This window comes from Colossoma macropomum, unplaced genomic scaffold, assembly GCF_904425465.1.
Source record: "Colossoma macropomum unplaced genomic scaffold, Colossoma_macropomum, whole genome shotgun sequence".
Classification (NCBI taxonomy): domain Eukaryota; kingdom Metazoa; phylum Chordata; class Actinopteri; order Characiformes; family Serrasalmidae; genus Colossoma; species Colossoma macropomum.
The window spans coordinates 33,939,760-33,967,138 of record NW_023494795.1 but is presented as its reverse complement, the minus strand read 5'-3'; the positions used below and the strand labels follow the sequence as shown (position 1 = coordinate 33,967,138).

At 38.1% G+C, this 27,379-nt stretch overlaps 1 protein-coding gene and 1 long non-coding RNA gene across 2 annotated transcripts; one reads left to right on the top strand and one right to left on the bottom strand.

The window, feature by feature from the left end:
- On the bottom strand, positions 1-24,924 carry si:ch211-221n20.8 (neurogenic locus notch homolog protein 1). The gene is made up of 22 exons (XM_036582270.1): positions 24,837-24,924; positions 24,073-24,190; positions 18,949-19,018; positions 18,738-18,860; positions 18,337-18,462; positions 16,156-16,296; positions 15,892-16,017; positions 14,257-14,379; positions 13,837-13,959; positions 13,379-13,501; positions 10,635-10,757; positions 9,512-9,634; positions 9,240-9,365; positions 8,282-8,407; positions 8,083-8,175; positions 5,956-6,051; positions 5,785-5,880; positions 4,558-4,653; positions 2,652-2,753; positions 1,403-1,508; positions 343-459; positions 1-244 (listed from the first exon to the last, which is right to left on the bottom strand). Exons 2-22 carry the CDS (start codon positions 24,187-24,189, stop codon positions 166-168), a joined length of 2,355 nt encoding a protein of 784 aa, XP_036438163.1. The 5' UTR covers position 24,190; positions 24,837-24,924; the 3' UTR covers positions 1-165.
- On the top strand, positions 19,652-23,238 carry LOC118815870. Its single transcript, XR_005007836.1, has 4 exons — positions 19,652-19,758; positions 20,882-20,941; positions 21,110-21,454; positions 22,630-23,238. It is a non-coding gene; the product is annotated as an uncharacterized LOC118815870 (long non-coding RNA).
- Positions 24,925-27,379: the final 2,455 nt, after the last annotated feature.

The following is a 27,379-nucleotide window of genomic DNA, read 5'->3' as shown; positions in this document are numbered from 1 at the left end:
CTGACTTGAGTACTCAAGTTACATTTGTGTTATTTTGAATGATTCTGAATCTTACCAAAATAATGAAATCAAATCAGATCCTATTTATGTATGTGTGTAAATGTGATACACTACATAATTTTTTGTCTATGGAAGTTAGTGAGGGTCCACATGTTGGATTGTGGGTCAAACTCCTGCTTTATCAGGACACTGGATCTTGTAGCCCACTCTGTATGCCTGCAGATACACACGTGCCTGGTTTATCCTGTAAAAACACACAATATACACCATAGCTAAGTATTTTAGTTTGTGTGTATGTGCATGTTTGCACACACGTTTATGAACAGATGGCTTCCTCTTTACCTGTATTTGGTGCAAAGCTGGACTCCCAGAGGTCCACAACGATCCACATAACTTTCTCTAAATCCTTTACGCACTGCTCGGGCCATACTGACCACTGTGGTCACCACTGGACAGGTCCTGAAAAACATTGAAATACAGATAGACAGAAGCTTGTCAGTGCCAATATCTGTGATGAAATGTATCTTGGATGAATAACAATAATGGGCTGTTACTGTCATATTAAGGAGAGCAAGACACAACCAAAACATTTTGGTTTTAGCTATTTTTTTTTATTAGAGCAAGATGACTATTTATACAAGCAACCTACTCTGCTACAAATGAAAACATAAACTTTGTTTCCAGCACTTAAAATTAGTTAAGCATTTATCCAAAAGTGGCATGATTGCCATGTTACCCGGTTCATCATAAAATACTAAGGGTCAGTTAAAAATGTCTAGTGAATTGATGCAAACACAATTGATTAAACATAATTCTATGCTGAGCCAGAGCCTAAAATACCTAAATACATAAAATATATGCATCAAAATAAATATGATTAGTGAAAATAGGCTGTGTCAAATGTGGTAAATGTATTTTTGAGCACAAGGTAGAAAAGCTAATATTAGCATGATGCAACTAAAATATTTTTATATATATAAAAATTATGTATAAAAATAATATTTTAAAAAAATGAACTGTTTTGAGACTTTTCTTATTGTTTTCTTTGGAAGGTTTAGCTATTATACTGTGTTAAAACTAACCCCGCCATGTGGAGTCTGTACTTTATCGTGCCTAGCTCTTACTGAGTTTATTGTATCACTCAAAATGGCTCTATGTTATAGTTGCCAAGAAGCATGTGTGAAATATGTGATTTATGCGCCAAATTTAGTAATTGGAAAACTGATGATGAAAAAAAGCTACTTTTATAGTACAAAAACATCAGTTTTAACAAAACATCTGCCCTATTGATGCTGAAAGTTTATTACAAAGTAATACCGCTCCTAAAGATTTGGCCTGTCTTTTATATAATTCATGCACATTGTACATGTGTGATCTCCATGTATGTTTGGGTAGTACATACAGTTTCTCACAGCGCAGGCCACTGGTCCCTTTGGGGCAGGTGCAAGTGTTGTGAGGGCTGCAGGTGGCACCATGCTGGCAGGGTGGTACACAGGGAATAGTGACAGCTACAAATACACATCCAGACAAACACACACACGTTTTAAATAACATTGCCACAAGAGCGTTATACAGACATGTGACAAAACATGAAATGAGTAGAGAAACATAATGAATACAGACTTGCTTCCAGAACTGAAGGAAAATGAGTGATTAAAGTGTAATTGAACCATTTATAAAGTACTGGGGTGAAAGCCCATTACTTACTGATTGAATTCAAATTGCTTACATCATAAAGAAATTAAACTACATGGAGCGCTACAATTCAGGCCCATGGCACAATCCTATTCAGACCACAAAATTATTTTAATTGTCTATTAATATTGGCTCATTTCACCATGAACTGCACAACAGTTCCCAGCAAGCACTTCAACTTAATGTGTGCTCCCACCCCCTCCCCAACAACAATCTATGGGACTGCACCACAAAAACAAAACTCACAAAAAAAGACGCCAGGTGTCTAGTTCAAGCAAATGGGCAGTTTTGAAAAACCTACTGAACATTGGGGACATTTAAAGAGGTTTAACAGTTGCGAATGCAGACTATTGTTTTATATAAAACAATTTGTTTTCATTTAAAATTATTTTTGAATCATTTAAGTATTTGATGCCTATTTTTTGCCGTTGTAGTTTTAGCATATTTAGAACAAACAATGGCCAGTTGGTGTCATGGCAAAATGTTAAGTAAAAATAAAATAGAAACACAGCAGGCCCACAGAATTGTTGAGATTGTTTAATATGGCCCTTTTAGTGGTTGAGTTGGACACTGTCAATCAGTATAGTTATTCTGATCACCTTTATCCTGTGCTGAAATATTTCTATTCCAGTTGGAGTGGTCTTGTTCGGGGTGACAATGTCCCCATGAGGGGTCACTGAATACTTTGATGAGTGTGAAAATGATATGACCTGGCCCTTGTTGTCACCAGATCTCAATCCAACTGAATACCTATTGATTATTCTGGAGCAACATGTTAAATAGCATGTCCCACCAGCACCATCAAAAGACCAAACCGAGAGAATATCTTTTTGGAATAAGTGTGTTCTATCCCGCCAGTATAGTTTTAGGGACTTGTAGAATCTATGCCAAACTGCACTGAAGCAATTTTGATGGCTTATGGCTGTGCTAACACCTTATCTAGACCACAAACACACCTGTTTCACAGAGGGGCCCTGTAAAGCCACTGATGCAGCGGCACCTGTTGAGTCCCACGCACACTCCACCATTCTTACAGGGCTTTACACACTGCACAGGTTCTGAGGAAAAACGCACAAACACAGAAGAGAGTGATTCCAGTGGAAAGTGTATCTGATCTCTTTAAATCAGTGCATTTAATTGCGCTCCTGGGGACCCACTGCCTTGCAGTTTCAACTGTTCCCTGCCCCGGGTTGCTGCAATCGTCTCACGTTTTCATGTCATTACCGAAACACAAAGAGTTTTAGTCCATAGGCAGAGCCTTATTCTAACCACACTCCGGCAAAAAGTGAGACTGCATCCCTCATGGCCGCATGGTGAGCAATTAAATCCCATTGGGCCTCATTCACCAATATCTTCCTAAGTTTTTTCTTTAATTTGTTCTTGAGAAAAGTCCTAAGAAAAAGTCTATATCAGATTCATGACATGTTCTTAAACCACAGAATTGTTTTCACCGTTGTGCTTAGATTGCGTAGATTCTATTATCATCTAAGAACAAATCCCAAATAAGAAAACAATGGTGAATGTCAGAATCTTCATGAAAAAACGGTTTGTGAATGAGGCCCATTGTTTTGAAGTAAATGTGTCCCAAAGTCTGACAATCAGTGTGTAACCTTAAGAACTGTCACTTTTTTGTGGTTCATTAAAAATATTATGATTTTATGTGTGTACAACAGTTCAAAGCTGGCTAACATGATGAAGGTAGCTAAAAATTAGCTAAAATTGTCACTACTAAAACAGTCACTACCAAAACATTTGGCACAAGTTTCAGTAGTATTATAATTGCTTTGGTTGTGACCAAATGGAATGTTCATTGACTTATTTTAATAAAATAAACATTAAGGCATAAGGTCACACAAAAGCAAACAGACTTTATTCTAAAGTCCATGTCAGTTAAAAGTGTGTTTTGAACTACCAATTTGGTACAATGATTCATATACACTTTGAAATATGTGAGTGAGTTGTAGTCACTAGCTCTCTTCTCAATTTCCATATTACGCTCCAATAACTGCCCTCTCTTTTCCTTGTATTTTCAGTTTGTTAGACTTTATCAGTTCTGTCATCCTTTAGCCCTTCATCAATGATCAGTTTCTGACCGCAGCACCACTGCCAGTTGGATATTTTTGGTTGACAGACTATTTTGAAGTAATTTTATCCTATCAAACTGCCACAATCCATTCAGAGACTTGGGCAATGTCCCCTATAACTTATTTAAATCTCCCACCAGAACAGCCGCACCATATTCATGTTGTCCATAGAAAAACATATCAGCATATAGAACTGGAGCTTTCTGTGAGCTACTGACAAGGCTTCCTTTATAGTTAGATGCACTGTGATATTTTTAAAATATAAGCTATTATTATTATTATTATTTTGTTTAATGAGAGTGTTGTAGTCAGTTTGTTAGACATCGTGTCTGATGTGTGAGATATTCCTACTCATGTGTTTGTGACACCAACAAAGTAAAAATCTACAAGTTTTTGGCTTTGTCAGATCTTCTTCTTTGTGTGTACAATAAATGCAATGAAAGGGCACTTTTGCATCTGCCATAAGGGTTGATATAAACAGTGGCTCTTTTTAACCCGATCTTCAGGCATCATCTTATAACTTAATACCTCTAACAGTAATATATTAAGACGTTATAAGAATTTTTAAGTATCTGCGGGCACCATGTTGCCCCAACACACCTGATTCAGCTCGTCATCCGATTATCAAGCCTTTCATGAGCTGGATCTGGTGTGCTGGGGGTTGAAATAATTGAAGCTGTGCAGGGCTGCAGATCCCCAGGAGTAGGATAAAAAAACACTGATCTTGAGTGGTTTTGTCTGTTTGTAAATGCATGACTTTGTGTTTGTGTGTATGTACCTATCTGACATCGAGCTCCTTGCCAGGCTCCAGCACAGCTGCAGGTGTTGACATCCACACACCTCCCACCATTCAGACACGAAGGAGTGCAGAGAGCTAAACATACACACAGACACAATTAGATACATTTACAGCAATTTACACACAGCATAATAAAAAGAGCCCACAGTCTTGCAGGATCATCTGAAAAAAAGCAAGGCAAGCGGCAAGGCAAGTTTACTTTGTTTATTTTTATGCCATGTAATACACAAAAGCAATTCAAAGTGTTTTATTTAAATAAAAGTGAAATATAAATAATTAAAAACAAGCGCAAAGCCTTCAAAAATAATGAAAAAAAAAAACAATACAATAAAAAAATACATTCAAAAAGGTTAATGAAGATGAAGTGAGGAACAGAGCAAAAGGAACAGTGAATAAATACTAAAAGTGCTAGAAATATGCAAAGTGCAATTGATTAAGGAGTCTGAAAGGATGTTTTCAATCTGTTTTTGAAAATAACTGGAGTCTGTGCAAAACTGACAACTTCTGGGAGATGTTTATGCATCCATACACATTGCGTACTGCGCTACCACTTTGTTTACGTCCACACATATTACATATTGCACTGCCACTTTGTTTATACACTCATTACATATTGCACTGTCACTTCTTTATACACCTATGCATATACAATATACGTTATCGTTTACAGTATAGTTACTTGGCTCATTCACTAGAAGTGATATGCACCACTGCATTGTCACCTGCTTAATAACTTATGTGCAGTATGAAAAACTTATTTTGATACTGCACATTATATTTTATGGTTGTTTTAGTATATTTTACTAGTTTATTTGTATATCTTTACTTATTCTATTTATGCATCTGAATAATACTTCACGACAATACTTTTGCTCTTGTTTGCTCTTTACTTATACTTTGTATGTACTTTGCTCATTGTACTTAAGTCTCATTCATTAAAGCAAAACAGAATGTTGTAGTACACTCACCAGAAAAGCAAACAAAAAAAGGCTTCAGCGCCATCTTGTGGACTACGAAACTTTAGTAACTTATAAGTCAACTAATGGGTGTAATACAAAAAAATGTTAGGTCATTAAAACGTTAATTATTAAAGCACTGATTCCTTAGTATTCATGTAGTGATACTACCTTTTCACCCAAAATACCGCAATACTATGTTGTATCAGTTTTATCTCCCACCACTACCTTAAAAAAATCATATACTCACGAGTGAGGCACTGAGGACCAGCATAATCAGAAGGACAATGGCAGATGTTAGGAGCTACACACCGACCACCATTTCCACATGGTAACTCACACACCGCTGGAAGAAAAAAGACATTAACACACATTTAAAGACTGTATTTATGGGTGTCTGTGTTTGTGTGGTACATGTTACCTGTGTGGCAGCCCTCTCCAGTCCAGCCAGGGGGGCAGAGACAGGTGTTCCAGCGCATACAGGTTCCTCCATGAGCGCACGGTGGTGAACACATAGCTAGGAGACACACACACACACACACACACACAGATACAGAGACATTTAAAGTCAGCCTGAAATTAAAATAGACTTTTTTACCTTGTTAGCTCATGTCCTTAGTAATATTTTTATCACAATTAACACTTTTGTTCTCCTGTAATCTTTAATCACAAAGAAGTGGCTTTTGTCTGCCTCATTCTTTCATCACCTATCCTCGAGCAAAAATGCTCAGCTAGTTTAGAGCTGCTCCCTGATATTGTACCTCACTCAGAAATTCATCACGATATGGAAGGAACATTATGCATTATGATTGTTTTACTCAAGTTGATTTTAAAGTGTTGGTTTGGTCAAAACTTTACACATTACCCCACACTGTAACCAAAATGCATACCCATTTGCACTTTAGGTTACTATCATATCTACTGGCTATTTTTCTCTTAGTGTCAAAATCATGAAATTAAATTTCACAGTAATTTTTAGGGCACTAGAATTTCTCACTGTGCACTTGTAATTTCTAGTGTATTCCTACATCAGCTGAATGCATTACTGAAGTTTCTTGTTACTAAGAAATGTATTGAGGAACATTAGGTAGTATTTATGGTGGATACTGAGCCACTGAAAGAATTTAGCAGAACTTATTAGACTCTGTCGACTCTCTGGCAGCACACTGACAGCAGCTCTTTACTATTAAAAACAAAGATCCTAATGCTGCTCATCACAGAGCAAAAACATTGAAAGCCAACTGTGTTGAGGGTTACTGCAGTCATGGACCAAGAATTAAATGTAGCCTAGTCAAGTTTTGTACTTTTTATTGGTTGTCATCTGCACTTTGCAAAACGTTACACCAGACTTCAGCCTTGCTCTAGCAACTAATGGTGGTTTATTTATGTGACTGGTGAATACTGACGCAGGTTGACAATGTGAAAATGTCGGAAGTTTTTACTTATTCATATATTTTTACTGCTATTTAGTAAACTAAACCCCTATGTAGCACAATACTAATCAAGGGATCCATTTCTGTGAAAGCACTCATTTTGTGTTTTCTTCTTTGTTTTTGCGCTAGAGCTACTATAACTTCCTTATGTTGTTTTTCGGAATTGTATAACATGTACTTTTAGCTGTAAAATTGTGTAAATTAGATTTTATGACCTACAAATGACCTACTTTTCATTGCTGAAAATAATCTTGAATGAAACATACACACACACACACACACACACACTCTTACACACTCTCATTATATTGTACCTGAGCAGGGGTGTCGCTGGGCCAGTTTTGAGGGGCTTTACCCACTCAAAATGTTAATTAGCTCCCTAATCCTCACTAGTTTTTCTTATTGATTCCTCATTAACTGTGCCACTGTGTCTCTAAATTTGCAATGTCATACTGTCATAGCAGGGTAATAACATAAGAGGAATTGGCAATCCTGCTGCTGTTTAGCACTGGGGGTAAAAGGAGAGCCCCAGCTCAGCCAATCGTATCAGACCTCGTAAGTTATAAGCCAATCATATGAGACCAGGGGAGGGGCTCTAAAGCTATTACTGGCTCTGCAAAGTAACCTCAGTGGGCAACTGCTGGCATTGTGACAGGATTTTGGCTAAGAGTTTACTAAAATAAACATCAGACCATATTCAAAATGCTATATACAAAGTGAACCAGTGAGCACTTACAGAGCGAAGTTACCCACCTACAATATGGATTTGTGGCAAAATGTGGTCAGTATAGCTGGCTATCGAGTTTTACAGTTGCTAGCTTTAGGTTTACATATGGTAAAGAAAAGGGGATAGGCTATCACTAACATTAGCTAAATGAAGAGCCAACTATTTTAGTCTAAGTTTGAATTTTAAGAAACTTGTATAGACATATCTTCTATGTGCCAGCTTCACCAAATAGTAATATTTTTTATAGTAATATTTTTATTTTTTGCAAACTCTGAACGTTCACGATGAACAGCTATTTTGGGACCATTAAAAAATCTCCTTGTGGAGCATAAAGGCTTACTAAAGGCTTAGCCCCCCAGTCCATAAATCTCTAGTGACGCCGCTGTACCTGAGCATCCAGGTCCTGGGTAGCCAGCAGGGCAGTCACAGGTGTTAGGAGCGATACACACTCCAGAATTCTGGCAACTAGGTTCACACACCGCTAAGTGAGGCCAAGTGAGAGAGAAAGAGAGAGTGCAGGCTTAAATAACATCACAAAAGGCTTTGAATATTCCAACTGAAATGTAGTTAGATTATAGCTGGCTTACGCTGGCATTTAGTGGGGTCATCAGTGCGAGGTTCAAACCCTGACCTACATGTGCAGTTAAAGCTGCCTGCATGATTTACACACACCTGCTCACATCCCCCATTAAAACTCACACATTCGTCCACATCTGCTTAAGAGAGAGAGATATCATAGAATGAAAAGTCATCCTTCACACACATATTTTGCCACACATTGTGTCATTTCTTGACATGAAAACACATGTACAGACTTAAGGCCCCATACCACAACTTTTTTATTTTTAAAATTAAATAGTTTGATGTGGTTCACTTCCTAGTCCATAAAATCCATATACCAAACTGCTAAAACAGCCCATTTAGAATGACCTGTTTCTGTATTGTCACCAAAAACAAATTTACATACATCCAACTATTCAGCCTCTGCCCGCTAAAGTTACAAAGAGGGCTTCAGCCCAGACTGCTTTTTTGATGAGCCACAATACAGAGCCATATAGAAGAAAGGTTGTTTACATAGTTCAATTTTAAAGGCACAGTAATAAAAACAGCCCATTTTAAAGGATAAAGAGAAGATGAAAAATGGTCCTGTAAAAAATGAATTATTAATAATTTTAGTACATAAAACCACATAAAATTCTTAAGTGAACCTCAGGGAAAAGATAAAACACAAGAAAATGTAGGATATGGGCCTTTTAAACCTGCTAATACAAACTGTAAATGAGATGTAAATGTAACTCATTATGTAATTAAATTTAAACTGTATATCAAAGTGACATCAATAACACTGAAGTTCTGACAGTTAAAGCTGAACTCTCCAGTTTTAGTACCTAAGAACTCTCTGGACAGTGCAGTTTATTATTTTGCCTGATCTAATGCATCATACCAAACTCTTAAACTAATTACCAATCCATTAATTACCAGTAACAGGTGTGTTAAGCCAGGGTGTGTGTTCAGCTGTGTGAGTTCAGTGTTGTGTGGTGTTACCGAGGCAGATTCTTTGGTCTTTGGCCAACAGCCAGCCATCTCTGCAGCTGCACTGAACACGTCCCTCAGCACCCAGAGAGCATACATGATCACAGCCCCCATTCCGCAAAGAACAGGAAGTAATGTCTATCAGAAAGAAAACACTTATACACAGGCATACACACAGAAGTACACACATACACAGGCACATTCTTCTAACTAAAGGAAAAAAGGTCAACAGTGATCACCCATTTTTTCACTAGCCCTGGAAGTAAAAATTCCATGTAACTTACTGATACAGGTGGTGTTGAGATGGTCCAGCAGTAGTGGAGCAGGGCAGTGGCATATGTGTCCTCCTGGTGTGTTTGTGCAGCCATGAGAACAGCCCCCATTCTGCAACTTACATTCATCTATGTCTAATACATACAGGCACACACACTAAGGTTAATTTAAGTCCAAGTATTACCATAATGCATCCCATCTCTAACAATTAACCCTCATAACCAAAATAAAAATTAGCCTCCTTTTCATTAGCTTGTTTTTCTAGCTTTCTAGGAACACAGTCTTCAAAAAAGGATAAAGGCCGATTTATACTTCTGTGAAGATGCATGTAAACCTACCTTTGTTGATCTGTTTCAAAGAGAAGGGGTATATGCCTAAGCGTAGCTCACAGAGACCTTTTAAAACCTCTTTATAAGTAGTCAAAGTGATAATGTTTATATATGTTAGAACAAATTAATTGTGTCTCTATCTGTGTGTGTGTGCATGACTAATTAACTACTTAATTAACTGACCAATTATTAGACATTTAAAGAGTACGATAAAGAGTTCTTGAGCTGAGAGAGAAATGACTAGACATGAAAAGTTGCCAAAATAGAAAGAATTCTTATTCACTGCATGACAGGAGTGGCATATGTGTCCTCCTGGTGTGTTTGTGCAGCCATGAGAACAGCCCTCATTCTGCAACTTACATTCATCTATGTCTAATGATGAGCACACCTCCAAAATCTACAAAAATTCCAAAAACTATGTTTTGTGCAAATTATATTATACAACCTATCTTCAAAATTTTACAAAAATCATGAAGTTCGTATTAAATTATGGAAAGAGAGAGGAAAATGCAAGGCTTGCCTTTTAATTTTCTGTACATTCTGCACGACACCCACACATATTTGCAGATAGACATGCAGAAGTAGAAATCAGCCTTTAAAAACAATGAAACTACTTGTGCACTGATCCCTGAAGACCAACACTATTCACACCCAAGGAAAATTCCCTAATCAAAAGAACAGGTCAGTTTATGGTACTACGACAACAGATAGATGTCTTGAGATAAAAATAATGTTATATGACGACATCCACAACAGCATACAATGGGATACTTTTCAGAATTTTTCAGTCGTAGTGTGTACTAACCCACACAGCTGTATCTGTCTATGTGCAGCTGATATCCCGGCTGACAGGAGCACAGGAAAGAGCCTGGTGTGTTAGTGCAGATCTGCTCACATGTTCCATTACCACTTACACATTCATCCACATCTACAGAGAGAGAGACACGGAGAGGCAGAGAGATGAACCGTCTTTAACCTCCGCATGCTGCTTGTTGTATAAACTTACATGCGCCATGCAAGCAAGAGTTTTGCCACCATCCTGACGCAGATTTGTTTGGGCTGCAACCATGACAATGGAGCTCTGAGTAGTCAGCACGATTGACGCATTCGTACAACGCAGGAAATCAAGCAGGCTCAGATTTAAAAGGCGCAGCCTCTCAGTCTGTCAGGTTTGAACGATGGCATTAATATATGTGTGTTCATTTTCAAAACTTGGCGTGTGTTTTTTTCATCCGTAAAAATCGGACTTGTGTGAATAGGTCTTTAGTCCCATAGTCAAAAGTGAAAAGGTCTGTATTTCCATCTAGTGTTTGAACAAGGAACTGCATTGTCCTGTGACCAAAGGGCCTTGTGCAGTACTGCAGCAATCTTAACTTGCGAAATGTGGCTCATATGTTTTTGATCATCTATCAGATCGCCTGAGTTAAGATGATGATCGGCCGATCTCTGATCAATTGTTCCAACTCTAAACAACGCTCATTTTTTTTTTTTGCTGTTAATGCATTTTCCTGGTTTGACCTCTGAACCAACTGGACTATGACGTCCAGCAGCTCATGCATTTTATGTCGCTATTACAAAATCCACAAATGCAGTGCTCTTGGTTCAAATTCAGCTTTTACATAGCTTTTAAAGAAGTACCTTTAGCACCTTTGGGAGACTATACCAGACAGTGCTCACAGGAGAACTATGGATAAATCAATGAACACCAAACTAAAAAAAAGCAACAGCAAAGTGAAAAGCTATAGTCACCTGAATGCTGTATTCACATAAATACATTCTGATGAAGCTTATTTTGACCATATAGTTTTAACAAAATGCACTACTTTTTAAATGGAAAATCTTTCTTTAGGGACAAATTTGACCAAATAAGAAAATTTGATTAATTGTGATTTACTACCTGAAAGAATGTAATTAACCATGATTAATTATTTTACAACCCCATTTCCAAAAAGGTTGGGATGCTGTGCAAAAAGTAAATAAAAACAAAATTTAATGACATGCAAATCATTTAAACCCTATATTTAATTGAAAATACTACAAAGACAACATATCAAATGTTGTCAAATATATGCCCATTTTGAATTTGATGCCAACAACACAGTTGGGACCGGGGGCATGTTTACCACTGTGTTTCATCATCTCTTCTTTTAACAGCACTCTGTAAGTGAGACAAATTACTGTAGTTTTAAAATTGAAATGTTTTAACATTTTTGCTTAACATAAGATTTCAACTGCTCATGTTTTCAGTGGTGACGGGCCTGGACTGCAGACAGGTCAGTTTAGCACCCGGACTCTTTTAATAAGAGCAATGCTGTTGTAATGCATGCAGAATGTGGTTTTACATTGTCTTTCTGAAATAATCAAGGCCTTCCCTGAAAAAGCCGTCGTCTGGATGGCAGCATATGTTGCCAAAACATGTATATATCATTCAGCATTAATTGCCTTCACAGATGTGCACGTCACCCACGCCATGTGCACTAATGCACCCCTATACCATCATGAATGCTGGCTTTTGAACTGTGCACTGATAACAAGCTGGGTGGTCTTTAGCCCAGAGGACACAGTGTCCATGATTTCCAAAAAGAATTTCAAATGTTGATTCGTTGGATCACAGGACACTTTTCCACTTCACCTCAGTTCATTTTAAATGAGCTCAGGCCCAGAGAAGGTGGCAGCATTTCTGGATCCTGTTTATATATGATTTCTTCTTTGCGTTTCAGAGTTTTAACTTGCATTTGTGGATGTAGCGATGAACTGTTTTCATAGACAGTGGTTTTCAGAAGTGTTCCTGAGCCCATGCAGTGATTTCCACTAGAGAATCATGTCTGTTTTTAAGGCAGTGCTGCCTGAGGACCCAAAAATCACGGCCAGCAAATACTGGTTTTGGCCTTGTCCCTTGCATACAGAGATTTCTCCAGATTCTCTGAATCTTTTAATGATATTATGTACCGTAGATGATGAAAAGCAAAAGTTCTTTGCTATTTTATGTTGAGAAACGTTATTCTTGAATTGTTGCACTATTTGATCGTGCAGTCTTTCACAGAGTGGTGAACCCCTCCTCATCTTTACTTCTGAAAAACTCAGCCTCTCTGGGATGCCCTTTTTATATGCAATCATGTTATTGACTTGTTGCCAATTAACCACCAGGTTGCCAATTATTAGACATTTAAAGAGTATGATAAAGAGTTCTTGAGCTGAGAGAGAAATGACTAGACATGGAAAGTTGCCAAAATAGAAAGAATTCATATTCACTGCATGACAGGAATGACAGATGAGGCTGAGCTAGAGGTGCTTGTTCTCTATGAAATGACAGCTCTCCAACCAATATGAGTCATTTTGGGAAAGAGGCATATATAACTAGTCTTTCTGCAAAATATGGCAATATGACAGAAGAATATGTCATAGGAAAAAAGAGATAAGGGAAGGGAGAAAGGGAAGTAACTTCATGACAAACACAAATGGGCTCTAGAGACATATGAGGGGCCAAAAGTATCTCTTTCCAGATTTTTAACAGAAATCGTCTGTGTATGTGTGTATGCATGTGTGTACCTCTACAATTGTGTAGGTCCTCTGTCAGTGTGTATCCCACTTTGCACACACAGTTGTACGTGCCAGGCAGGTTGGCACAGCTGTGCTCACAAAGGCCGTTGTTTATTGCACATTCGTCAACATCTACCACGACAAGAAACACCGTCAACAAAAAGAAGAAAACAAACACAGCCTCTGGTGCTATTACTTAATACATGTCTTCTGTTTGAAGACATTAATTCTTCTGCTCTTAAGTCTCTCAAGTACTACTAGATTATATATTAGAACTAGATTATATGTTTTAACATTACAATCACTGAGGGAGCAAATTACAGAAGGTCAATATTTAATATCTAAAATTACAGATATTGCTGAGTTGCCGATTCATATTGAATTAACATCACTGACCTCGCTAGTGATAAAACAAAAGTATCTTCATGTGTAAAAGTCTGCTAAATGCAGATGTGGTAGGGGCTGACCATAGCAGGAGTGGCCGTCTCCACTGTACCCCTGGTGGCACTGGCAGAAATATGAGCCCATTACGTTTCCACAGCGAGCATTTACATCACAGGTGTGAACCCCTGATACACACTCATTTACATCTACACAAAACATGGATAAGACATTGATAAGCCACCATTATCCATAATTCACTCTAAAGGCAGGATAAAAAAATATTTCAAGATTGTGAACTATAGTTTCATGACGTCACTTTGCTAAATCACACTGAAGCAGAGGAAATAGAATGTAAAATAAATGTATTTTCTTCTGCGTTTTGGGTTGTACCAGGCTGTCATTTTTAATATCAGTAATTAAATAAGCCTGGGTAGAAATGGAACCATTGTTTCAGGACTATGTCAAGGTATAGGTTAAAAAAATCTGTGTGATGTGTTTTTCACCTGTGCAGTGTGTTCCATTGCCACGGTATCCATTCGAACACACACACTTGTAGCTTCCCAATGTATTCTCACACTCTCCTCGATTAATACACACACCTTTCAGCTCAACACACTCATCCACATCTAGAGAAAAAGAGTTGCCACAAAACCTAAATGATCACTGGAAATATATGCAAACAGTGAATGCTTCCATTAAGGTGCAATTTCTGCAATGCCTCACCAAAATTATTTTTTATCTTTTCTCATGCTGTATTATAATACCTTTACATGTGTGGAAGACAGGAAACAGAGCACCTAAATAAAAAAAATAACAGTATGCGAGAGAGAGAAAGAAAGAGAGAGAGAGAGAAAGAGAGAGAGAGAGAGAGAGAGAAAGAGAGAGCACGCATCAATGCAGAGAGGCAGTGTGTTAGCAGACAGGTTAGTTAGTGCTTGTGCAGAGAAGCATACAAGGAGCTAAACAATGATGAGGCAAAGTGACAAGGGCAGCTCGATTTCATTAGCAGACTACAAAGGATTGGTTAAAAAGCCATGGCATAGTATTTCAAGCAAGTGAAGAGTTTTGTGTAATTTCTGAAATCATATTGTTATGCACATTGACTTAAAATGAAAACCAGTTTTTGACATAGGACAGATTCCTTCTTAACAAGTGTCTGTCTGCTGTCTCTGCTATTTTCATTTGAACTGTGTATGGGAAACTCATGTAAAAAATAGAAGGATTATAATATATATGGTCATTGTATAGAAACATTTACACATCTCCTGTCAAATTACAAGTTTTGTTGATTTTGAAAATGAGTTAAGATACCCTCTACAGGGAGCTTAAACATGGCAATTGTAAGTGTAACATTTTGGAAAAAATAAAACATAAATTATAAAATGTGCAATAACTTTTGCCTTTTGCACAGGCCAAATAAAAAAGTCATTGTGAATAAGAATGTGCAGAAGTGTGTTCTTTGTAGAGTATGTGTCTGCATATATATATATATATATATATATAGCATTGGTCTATGCTATAATTTTATGACATTAATAATGGTAAGGTAAGCTAGGTAGGTACACTCATGCTGTATTTGAATGTTGTTGCCACAACCTACACCAAAATGTCCTAGCAACTCATTGTGCTTGAAGTACTTTATTTAATTCATGTTATTTACATGGACAACTTATTTTTATTCAGGATGTAAAATGCCACTTTGGCCCATTCAAGAGCAAATATTGAGCCTTATTCACCAACATTTCGTGAGAAGATATTTCCTCTTAAAACCTACTTATGCAGTTTTCATGAAGATTCTGACATTCACCAATGTTTTTTTTTTTTTGTTTAGGATTTGTTCTTAGGTAAAAATAGAATCTAAGCACACTTTAATGTGCTAGCATGTTTCATGTGTGCACTTAGCCCAATGAGCTTCAGGTTAAAAACTGTCCATCGTCAATTTGGCAGAAAAGAAATCTGAATCAGAGTCAGCCAAAAAAAATTCATGATTAATGCATCCCTAATAATAACAATATACAGCTTGGTCAAAATTTGATGGCTTCACTGGTGACAGAAACTAAAGTGGCTAACTAAACTAAATCTTGGTCACAATATGGCAGGTATGCAATACACACATGAACACACACACACACACTCACCCACGCAAGCTGCCTTGTCTTCTCTGAAGCCAGTCTGGCACACACATTTGTAGCTGCCCTCTGTGTTCACACACACATTCCCCAGCTCCCTCCTACAGCTCTCTTCATAACTGCACTCATCAACATCTGCAAAAAATAAAGAAATATTCTTATTGGACTTCAGTCTATAACATGTGGAAGCTACTAACTTAACACAATTTTATATAAGCACCAACTGAAAATCGTCCTACACAAGTACTTCACTTTACAAAGTAAAGAACTCACCAATACAGTTGTGTCCATCAATTGCCAGGACAAATCCAGCTGGACAGTGGCAAGAGAAGGACCCGGGGCTATTCTTACATGTTGCCCCTCTGCCACAAGCCTGCAGACCAGTTACTGCAGCTAATGCACATTCATCTATATCTACAACAAATACACACAGCCAAGGTGAACCATTTTTATTCTAAAGCAGGGGTGTCAAACTCAACCACTGAAAGGGCCATATAAAAAAAATCTCAACAAATCTGTGGCCCAGAGAATGCCTATGTTTTTATTTCATTTTTAAATAACATTTTGCTATAACCTGAACTGGCTATTGATTATTCAAAATATGGCAAATTGTCAAGAGCATAATGCAGGCACTTGTAGTAGACCTTGAAATATTACATGAAAACTTGAAATATTAACTGACTGGCCTTGTGTTTGACATATGGGTTGTAAAAAGTTAAAGAGTGGTTGAAAAACTGTTTGTACATCAACATGGATATCAATGAAAAAAAGAAAAACATAGTATAGGGGCCATTTAAAGAAAACAAAAACAATTTAGCTATTAATTTACATATGAATCTATTAAGCTTTATTTATTAATTTGTATTTATAACCATGTAATCACATAACTCACATAAAATCAGTTGGTTGGAAGGTTTAGTGTGGAGACATTCTCTGTGGAGATTATACAGTGCTGTGAAAAAGTATTTGCCCTTTCCCAATTTCTTCTATTTTTGCATATCTTTCACACTTCAGTGTTTCAGATAATCAAACTACTTTTTATATTAAACAAAGATGACCCAAGTACACACAAAATGATTTCATTTATTAAATGAAAAATGCTGATCTAAAAAAAATGCTAAAAAGTTGACTATTGGGTTCAATTTCACTAGCAACACCCAGGCATGATTACTGCAGACCTGTTGAATCTGAACATCACTTAAATAGAACTTCTCTGGCAATGTTAAGCAGACTAGATGGTCTCAAAAAACAGCACATGAGACCACATTCTGAAGAAATTCAAATATAGATACCAAACAAAGTCATTGGAATCTACCAGTCTGGAAAGGGTTATGAAGCCATTGCTCTGGGACTCCAGCAAACCACAGTGAGAGCCATTATCCACAAATGGACTTGTAACAGTGGTCAACCTTCCCAGGAGTATCTGGCCAACAAAATTTCACCAACAACGCATCGATGACTCATCCAGGATGTCCCAAAAGAACTCAGACAAACATCTAAAGAACTGCAGGTCTAACTTGCCTCAGTTAAGGTCAATGTACACAATTCCACAATAAGAAAGACAATGGGGAAAAAATGGTATCTATGGAAGAGTTGCAAGGTGCAAACCACTGCAGACCCAAAGGAACAACAAAGGCTCATCTTGCATTTGCCAAAAAACTTGACCACCAATACTTTTGGGATAACATTCTGTGGACTGATGAGTCAACGGTGGAACATTTTGGAAGACAGGGGTCCTGTTATATCTGGTGTAAAGCTAACATCGCATTCCACACCATAAGAACATCATACCACTCTGGGGCTGCTTTGCTTCTGCAGTACCTGGACAACTTGTCATAAATGATGGAACCATGAATTCTGCTCTCTATCAGAAAATCATGCAGGAGAATGTCCGCCCACCTGGTCACAGCATAAAGCTCTAGCGCATTTGGGTTATGCAGCAGGACAGTGATCCAAAGCACACAAGCAAGTCCATTTCTGAATGACTCCAAAGAAACAAAATAAAGGTTTTGGAGTGTCCAAGTCAAAGTCCTGATTTAAATCCCATTGAGATGCTGAGGCAAGACCTTAAACGGACAGTTCATGTTCACCCTCCAATGTAGCTGAATTAAAACAATTCTGCAAAGAAGGTGGGCCAAAATTCCTCCACAGTGATGTAAAAGACTCATCGCAAGTTATAACAAATGCTTGACTGCAGTTGTTATTGCAAAAGGCAATTACTTTTTTACACAGATGACATAGGTTTTGAATAAATCTTTATCTGAAATAAATGGAATGATTATTATAAACATTTTCTGTTTACTCACATTGTCTTTATCTTATATTACAATTGATTGGATGATCTGAAATATTTAAATGTGACAAAATTATGAGGGAATAACCGAATGCCTGCATCAGCAATAGGTGCACCTTAACATAGCAGAATTTACACAATATCAATCTGAATGTGCTCACCCTGACAACCTCCAGCAGTCATCAGGTAACCACGGAGACAGCTACACAGAAAGGAGCCCGGGGTGTTGGTGCAGTTGCTGTGGTAACCACAGGGCCCAGGGTGACCCTGATCACACTCATTAATGTCTTCAATGAGAGACAGAGAGAGACAGAGAGAGAGAGAGAGAGAGAGAGAGAGTTTTTGAATCATCTTCTCTTAATCACCTCAAATACATTCAGCAATAATGCAGCAATACAACATTATTAAATGCAAATTCCAATATTATATATCCATGGTAACATGAAGTATATTACATGCACATGCTACAGCTAGTGAAGTAAAACATTCATGAATAAAACCTTTTTTTTCATTTAAAATGGTTGTTATTATTGTTAGGACAGAGAGAGTGTATGTATCTTACCATCACATTCTGCTGCCCCCATCCGAGCATAGCCTGCAGCACAGGAGCAGTTCTGACCCTCCATGCTCACCTGGCTACCCTGGCAACCAGTGCTTGGGTGAGAGGTCGTGGAGCGCTGTGGGTCTGAGTGCCGAAAAGAGATTTAGTGAAAAAGAATAATATGGCACATTGACCTTGAGCAAATGTGTGCATGTGTGCGGCTGTGTTTTACCTGTTGTAAGAACGTTAAGAGGAATATGACTCAAATTGCTGGCAGCAAGCCTGATGTGCTCAATCTGATTCTGTTTATGAACAAAGATATAAGACATAATCACACACACTGGCTCATGGCCACAAGTTTGCTTATCTCTCTTCTGGATTCTCTTTTAGATTTCTTATTCTCCTAAATTGACCAGCCAAATATCGCCACTATTATATCAAATCTTTGTAACTCTATCTTGTTTTGTTTTTTAAAAACATTTCATGATGAATGAATTAACAGATATGATTAAGGTTACTTAGAATCAAATCCCTTCCCATTAAGTCTAGTACATTTTGGTATTTTCTCTAAAGTTACCATTTTGGAGATAAAATACCTATGTGTGTGCTGTAGACTCCGCAACCCCTGGTTCCTATTACCACCACAGTCAGAAAGTTTTTTATAAAATGCACATCAAACCACACTCTAAGAAATGAAACACTGATATTGTTTACCTAACGTAATTGTTTCATGGTGAAATTATTTATAACATTTAATTTTTACAGTCAAAAATAATCAAGTTTCATTACATTAAAATAATAGTATGACATTTCAAGTCTACAAAACACTGCAGATTTAAACCAACGTAACCAGCTCACTTTAAACGCACTGGCCCTTGAACTAAATAAAGACTGTCCCAATGCGCTTTCCGTACTGGCAGTGTCGCACATGCGCAGTACTTATGAGGCTAACAGGCTCGTGCGCCATTTTTACCCCCCGTGACGCAAAATGGGCCCTCAGGACAGTCTCGTTTTTCATCGACCGCCATCCATCACTTATTTTGTAAGCACAAACTTTTACTTAATAATACATTATAACACGGTGCATTTGTGAGAACAGATAAGTGTTACTTCAGTTTTTTGCGCTTGGCCGTGTCCTTTGATAAAGTTCTGGACTCTAGACAAAAAATGCTTATGGAGCCGACGGCTTTAACTGGAAAAATCAGGCGCCAATATATATTTTCACGCATCAAATGATAACATACTGTAGCACGGCACGTGCTACCCCGTGGTCAAGGAGGACGCTGGAGGCAGGATTCAGGGTCTCAGCAGCCATTTCACTTTTATTCACAAACCAAATAGACAAAACTAAACCGAACAACCAGAACCTATGTTAACTGAGCGGGCCTTTTCAGTAACTTTTCAGTCCTTTTCACACTCGAGCTTTTCAGCTTCTCACTCTTCAGTCTTTAGTCGCTCTCGCTCTCGCTCGCTCTCTCTGCAGGGCGTTGCCGCCCCCTGCTCGCAACTCGTCCGCCCGGATCGAACGTGAGGCTCACTGCCAGACCGGAGGCGGTGTGCAGGAAGGGGCTCGGGCTCACTCACCGTGTTCCTCTCTCTGCCGGGCTTCGGAGTTCAGGCCCCGCCTTCCCTTCGGCTTTCGCGGCCGTCCCCGGACCGGGGGACGGGCGCACGCCACGTATACGAACTGTAAATATTCCAGCAATAAACTCAGGTCTGCCTGTAATTTATTTAGTTTTATGTCCATATCAGTTACTTGTAGAATTCATTCTGACTATCTACTTTGAACAGAAAGTGACCGGTAAATGTGAGGCTGGGTCTTCGCTGCAGAAGGTGCGAGTATAACGGTCTAACAGGCGCATGAACTTAACTGTAGCGCCATTTTAGGTGGCACGGAGCGCAAAAAATGTAACGGGAAAGGGGTGGCGAGAGTTTATCTCTGGCTAGAATGTGCTCTTTTTGCATCAGAAACTCTTTTAAAAATTCATATTTTAAAATGCTTAACTAACCAAGAGAGGTAAAATTGTATAAAATAATAGTTTGTAAAGTTTCAGAATAGTAATTTAAATAACAGTTAAACACTGTTAACGTTTCATATGCTTGTCTTACTTTCCATGAAAAATATTTATTACATCAAGGCTAACTATAAGTTGTCTGGATTTCAGGTTTGTCAGCAAGTGTCTTAGCTAGCTGACAGATGCAAAGCCAGTGGCTCAAATATAGTTGTAAGTATTCTTTACTTCTTAAATCAGTTATAAGTGTTATAGATTTGTAAGGGATTATGGAGCAGTTGCCTCGGCCAAGCACAAATGTGTAATGATGCCTGTTATTTAAAATGAATATATCTTGAGAGTGTAAATGATTGCTGATCAGTGACATCTCTCTTTTTTTAGGCTCTGAATGTGAAGGTGTATCTATGAGGTACCTATTACTAAAACACTATAAGCTGAAGCATGGCCATTATGGTCAGAGACACTTATTTTCGTCCACATACTGTGAATGCCCATGCGGATTCAAAACATTGAATTCTGTGGATGGAAAGTAAGTACAAACCTAAAAAGGTGAAGAAGCCACAGAAAGCAAAAAGTCAGCTATCCTGATTACAGGTGAAACTAACGAAAGTCTTGAGGAGGAAAGGCAAGCTCTTACACTGGAGGTGAAGAACAACTAACAGCTAATCCAAAGTGAAGCAAGCAGCAGGACACAATATCAGCCTGATCATGGCAGCCATGGACAAGGTATGTGTTTTGTATGAGAGTGTCTTACTTTTCTGCCTCTTTCTGTCTTATGTGTTTCACTTTCAATTCAGTTAAAATATGATTTGTTGCCATGTCCTTAATCAAATATTGTTAAAACAAACTTATGAACATAGTTGAAATCATAAGTTTACATACACCTTAGCCACATTCATTAAAACTCAACTTTTTTAAAATTAATTTTCTTTCACAATTTGACATTCAATCCTAGTACACTTTCCCTCTCTTAGCTCAGTTAGGATAACTACAATTAATTATTTTAGCTTTTATTTTTCATCACATTTCCAGTGGCTCAGAAGTTTATTTATTTATTATTTTTTTGTGGGATTATGTTACACATGGGGTGGCATTATCATCTATAGCTAAGCTCATACAGAACATTTTTAACATGCTTTTTCATATTTTAATTTCACAAAATGTTCTCTGAATTGCTTATACTGAATTTCTTTGCTAATGTATAGGCTCACCAACTAAACTTGTAACGGAGTAAGAACAGAAGATGTTATGCTAAGCTGACTGACCAGTGCTGGCAATGCAGCATTACATTTTCCAGGGAATAAGAAGCTGGCAAATTCAAAGCCAACTTGTAACTTCTGCCACCTTCTTATTCAAATTTTACGTTTCACCTTAAATTTTAATTTGTTGTTTGTACAACCAACCACACAGCTGCTCTTCGACAGTGTTATTAATTTATACTGGTTAGTTCAATGTACGTTTTGCTTTTCTTGGTTTTGCTATTGTTGTCTATGCGGGACTTGGGATTGTTTCCCCCCAAAAAGGGGCGTGCTGATGAGAGCTTACTGTGGATGATTTATTGCCAATCTGATCAATGGAGCTCTGTGGCACAAACGAATACATTAACTCAAGACTTTTGATACACATACAGTATTACTTAGTAGGATACATTAATTGTTGGTTTTGGTCTTTTGATGGGGTTCACGACAATAAGGGTACAATCACTGGCCTTATTCTTTAAACAAATGGGCAAATATTAATGAAAAATAACACGCAAATAATACACTTCTTCAGGCTGAGGATTTGCTATTCTGTGTTCTTTGATTGAAAACTTGATGTTTTGAGTTTGTACAGTTGGACGAAAAAGGGGCATTTATTATGACGTAATATGCGTAATTTAATACTATTTCTTTGTCATTCAGGGTATTGATCTTGGTGCAGTGAGAGGAATGGAGAAGGAATGGTTTTGGGCATCTACTTTGTCTGACACAAGGGAGCAGACTCTACAGATCCACCTGAGGATGTTGGCATCATTAAAATATGCACAGTGCTGCAAGATCTGGGAGATTTGGCAAATGGGTGTGCAGTCCTGCTTGGCTTGATCTATAGTTTAAACTTGAGCTATGCCAAGGATCTGCAATACACATTTGAATTTCTTTAAAGTGTTGATGGAATTGGATGGGAACAAGCTCTCCAGTACAGTACAGGTCCTCAACAACAAACTGTGTGACTTCTGTTGACTCTTGGGCAAAGAAATAAACTGTGACTAGCTTTGAATTTTGGAGCAGTGCTGGACGAGGAGATCAATCTAAAGAACACATTTTGCTTGATTGCAGTTATTACAATGTTTCAAGTTTTTTTAGCTGTCATACATGTTTGAATTTCTTCAGAAAGTGATGGCCTTGGATAGGAACAAGCTTTTGATTTAAGGTGCAAGTCCTTGAAAACTTCTGTTGACTCTTGCTTGGGCAGCGTTACTTGTCTTTGGATTTTGGACTGCTGCTGGACAAAACAATCAGCAGTGTAAAGAGGTGTTGGTGGTAATAATTGCTGTTTCAAGTTCAGCCTTGAGCATGTGTAAATTGAGCAACTTTTGTTTTCTGAATACTTGCTGGACCATAAAACTTCAAAAATTAAAGACAAAAAACAGTTTTGATATTGTTTGGTTATCTCACCCATAAATGTGAAGAGACCTCTTTTAAAATAAACCTTTTTAAATTAATTTAATCTTTATATATTTTGATCTACTTTATTTATTTAGTGCTATTGTTTAAGTAAATTAACTTTTTGTAAATTTGTACTTTATCATTTTCTAAATTTATTTGTGTTTGTGTTATGTATGTGTTATGTATGTATTAACAACTTACATATTTACTTTGATTCATAATGGTCTCTATTAATGTAATGTACCTTGCATAACATTCAGTGTTTCTAAACCTGAAAGCTTAATAAAGTCAGGTGAGTTAAAGTGACTTAAGTTTATTTGACCTATGGACTCATTTGTGTTGAGTAAATTGAACTTAATCTTGTCAAGTTAAGTCAACTTGTCAGTAAATTCAAAACAATAATGTTATATTAATTCAGCATAACTCCGTGATGGTGCATTTAATTAACACAATTTGGTTGCATTTACATAAAATATGTTGTTGCAATTAATTGTCTATTGTTTTTCCCATTCAAGCAACCAAGTTTTGTGGGACCGGTTGCCATAACTAGATTAAGTAAATATAAAGTTTCATTTCTTAGAGTGCACTCTGAATGACTTTATTTGCATCGTAATAACTAAATTAATCAGAAAATTTGAAAAATCCCCTTTGATATAAGTAAATAAATAAATAAGCAAGACATTAAATCATTAAGCTGACCTGGTGCTTGACCTGTGTGTCGGTGTGTTTGAGAATTTCGTTGTCCTCTTGTCCAGCGGTCAGATAGCTAGCAGAGGACTGGATTGCAAGCAGTAAAAGGACACTTGGAATTCCCATCCTAGGGCCAACGTGACAGTTTAAGGCATTTACAGTACATGAAATAGGCAGACCTTACTTAACATGCCACACATTATTCATCATTTACCATCCACGCTCTATACCTGAAATTACTGCTTAAAAATATATGAGCAAAAACAAAGGAAGAGTCATTCAGTTTTTTTCAGTCATCCTTTTGTAGGTTTGTAGGTCGTTTTGGTAGGTCCCGTGGGTTTCTCAGAAGGTCTGAGGGTCATTCATCACTTTAACACAAGCCCAGACATGACGGTGAAGAAGCGTGTTACTAACCCTCTTTACCGATAACCTACACATCATTAGTGGCAAATAATCTGCAAGCAAAGAAAGGATTTTCGTGCTACTTTCTTTTATACACGTCCTGCAGCTGGATATTACTGATTGTACAAATCAGACAAAATTAGTAAGACCATGTTTTGATGTAAAACTTGTTGTTTGAACTTGCTGTATGGCACTGGTTGAAAACTGAACATTCGCAGTTCATGCTTTGCGCTCTCCCTCTCACACTGACTCAAGACACAACCGCCGAGTTTCTAAACCTGGATAAAACTGAAGAAACCGCACACGAACACACACGAAACTTCTGTATCTAACACTTCAGCGACAAAAAATACATGGAAAACAACACAAACCTGACAATAACGGGGATTCCGCGCTGTGGAAACTTTCCTATGTCTTAAGATCGACACTGCCGAGGGCAGGACTAAATTTCACATCCTGTGCTTTAATTGTGTACTTCCCATTCGCAGAGCGAGCCATATGCGCTTCACTGGAGGATTGGCTTTAAGTCTGCAATGACTGTACTTCATGCAAAGTCCTGTTCAGACAGTGACTATAGGCCAGAGGTTTTCATTTCAAGGTTTTAGGTAGATACTAGCATTTCCCTCGCTGAAACGAAACAAAGCGATGATCCTCTCACGCACCAAACGCAACATCCACAGCTGTTTAGAAGCTCCTGAACATTACACTTTAATTTCTCACTTCTACCGAGGAAGCAGTTGGGCTTCTGTTATGAAGTTCTTTCCATTCGTTTAAGAAAGAGTATGCATGTTATTCACGACTCAGTGAGAGCAAGAAATGTAGCTTAAAAGGCAGAACGATAGAGCATCAGTCCCCTGCTGCTGGGGTACACTACATATTAGAGCCGAGAGCGAGAGAAATAAATGAATGTATGTATGTATGTGTAGCGCCCTCCCTAAATATTGGCAGCCCTGGTAAACAAGAGCAAAACAGGCTGTAAAAAGCATTGTTTATTGCCTCCTTTTGATCTTTCATTCAAAATATTAACAAAAGTCTAACCCTTATATGAAGTACAATGAATGATAAAAAAAAAAATCTAAATCTTATCAGGAAATAAATATATTTCTCAAATCTGTGAGTGCCACAATTGTTGGCACCCCTTCATTTAATACTTTGTGCAGCCTCCCTTGCAAAGACACAACACAGCTCTGGGTCTTCACCTATAATGCTTAATGGGACTGGAGACCAGATTAGATTAGATTCAACTTTCTTGACAGTACATGCAGAGTACAGTTACAGAGCCAATGAAATGCAGTTAACCAAGAAAACCAAAAGAACACATGGTAAAGGGTCTGAGACTATTCCTCTATACAGACTCTTCGCAAGTCCTTCAGATTCTGAGGTCCACACTGTGGACTCTCTTCTTCAGCTCCCCCCACAGATTTTCTGGGGGTTTAGTTCAGGGGACTGGGATGGCCATGGCCAAACCTTAATTTTGTGTTCAGTGTACCATTTTTCTGTTGATTTGTGAGGAATGCCTTGGATCACTGCCTTGCTGGAGGATTCAAACTATGGCCCAGTTTAAGCTTCCTGGTTGAGGCAGTAAGGTTTAGATTTTATTTCTGCTGGTACTTGATGGAGTCTGTGATACGATGTATTAAATTAAAAACAGCCCATCACCACAGATCCTCCACCATACTCCACAGCAGAGGTGAAGTACTTTTCTGCATGGCTATCTTTGTGTCCACTCCAAACTCGCCTCTGGTGTTTGTTGTCAAAAACTGACCATAGAACATAGTCCCACTGAAAGTTCCAGTAACGTCTGGCAAACTGTAGAAGCCTGAGTTTGTTGGTCCTTAACAACAGAGGCTTTTGTCCGTCCACTCAAACCATCCTCCTCACTGTGTGTGGGGTCAGTATAGACATACGTCCTCTTCCTAGCAGATTTTAAACATCTCCAGTTGTTTTAAACTTCTTAACTATTGCCCTGATAGTGGAAATGGGCATTTAAAACTGTATAGCTTTTTTCTTGTAGCCATTTCCTGCCGATCAACAACCTTCTGACATACATCATTACTGTATTCTCTGGTCTTTCTCATAATGATGGATGACTGAGGGAATTTGGCCTGTTGCATCTCATATATACATTCTCCAGTGAAACAGGAAGTCATAGCTGACCATTTACACCGATCAGTCATAACATTACGACCACCTCGTTTCTACGCTCATTGTCCATTTTATCAGCTCCATTTACTATATAGGTGCACTTTGTTGTTCTACAATTAGACTCTAGTCCATCTGTTTCTCTGCATGCTTTGTTAGCCCCCTTTTACCCTGTTCTTCAGTGGTCAGGATCCCCATGGACCCTCACAGAGCAGGTACTATTTGGGTGGTGGATCATTCTCAGCACTGCAGTAACACTGACTTAGTGTGTGTTGTGCCGGTACGAGTGGATCAGACACAGCAGTTATGCCTGATCAGTGTAGATGTCCCTAATTGCTCAGGTGAACTTAAAAACACGAATTATGAAAAAGACACCACAGAAGAAGCCAAAAAAAGAAAAAGTTGAAGTCTGCCAAAGAGCACCTTAACTTAAATGATGACAATGTTTTGTGAGCTGATGAAAGGTTGAACACAAAGCACTACTGATGGAATGAAAAGGACATTGCATACCAATATGAAAACATCATTTCAACAGTGAAGTATGGTGGAGGGAGTGTTACGATTTGGGGAAATGGCTGCCTCTGGGCCTGGACTGTTTGTCACCATTGAGGGAAAAATAAATTCCCAAGATTACCAGGTATCCTTCAGGATATGTCAGGTGACATCACTCAGCTTGGCTGAAGCTCAGTAAAGCTGAGTGATGCAGCAGGACAAAGACCAAAATACACTACAGAATGGTTTCCAAAAAATAAAATGTGCCTTTTGGGGTGGC

What these genes read in the sequence shown, in the direction of transcription:
- si:ch211-221n20.8 (XM_036582270.1), bottom strand. Translation starts at nt 24,189, where the DNA reads ATGGGAATTCCAAGTGTCCTTTTACTGCTTGCAATCCAGTCCTCTGCT. An exon ending in GGGGGCAGCAGAATGTGATG is followed by an intron (nt 18,463 to 18,737) that starts GTAAGATACATA and finishes CTCTCATTGAAG; the next exon opens with ACATTAATGAGTGTGATCAG. An exon ending in AGGGCCCCTCTGTGAAACAG is followed by an intron (nt 1,509 to 2,651) that starts GTGTGTTTGTGG and finishes GTGTATTTGTAG; the next exon opens with CTGTCACTATTCCCTGTGTA.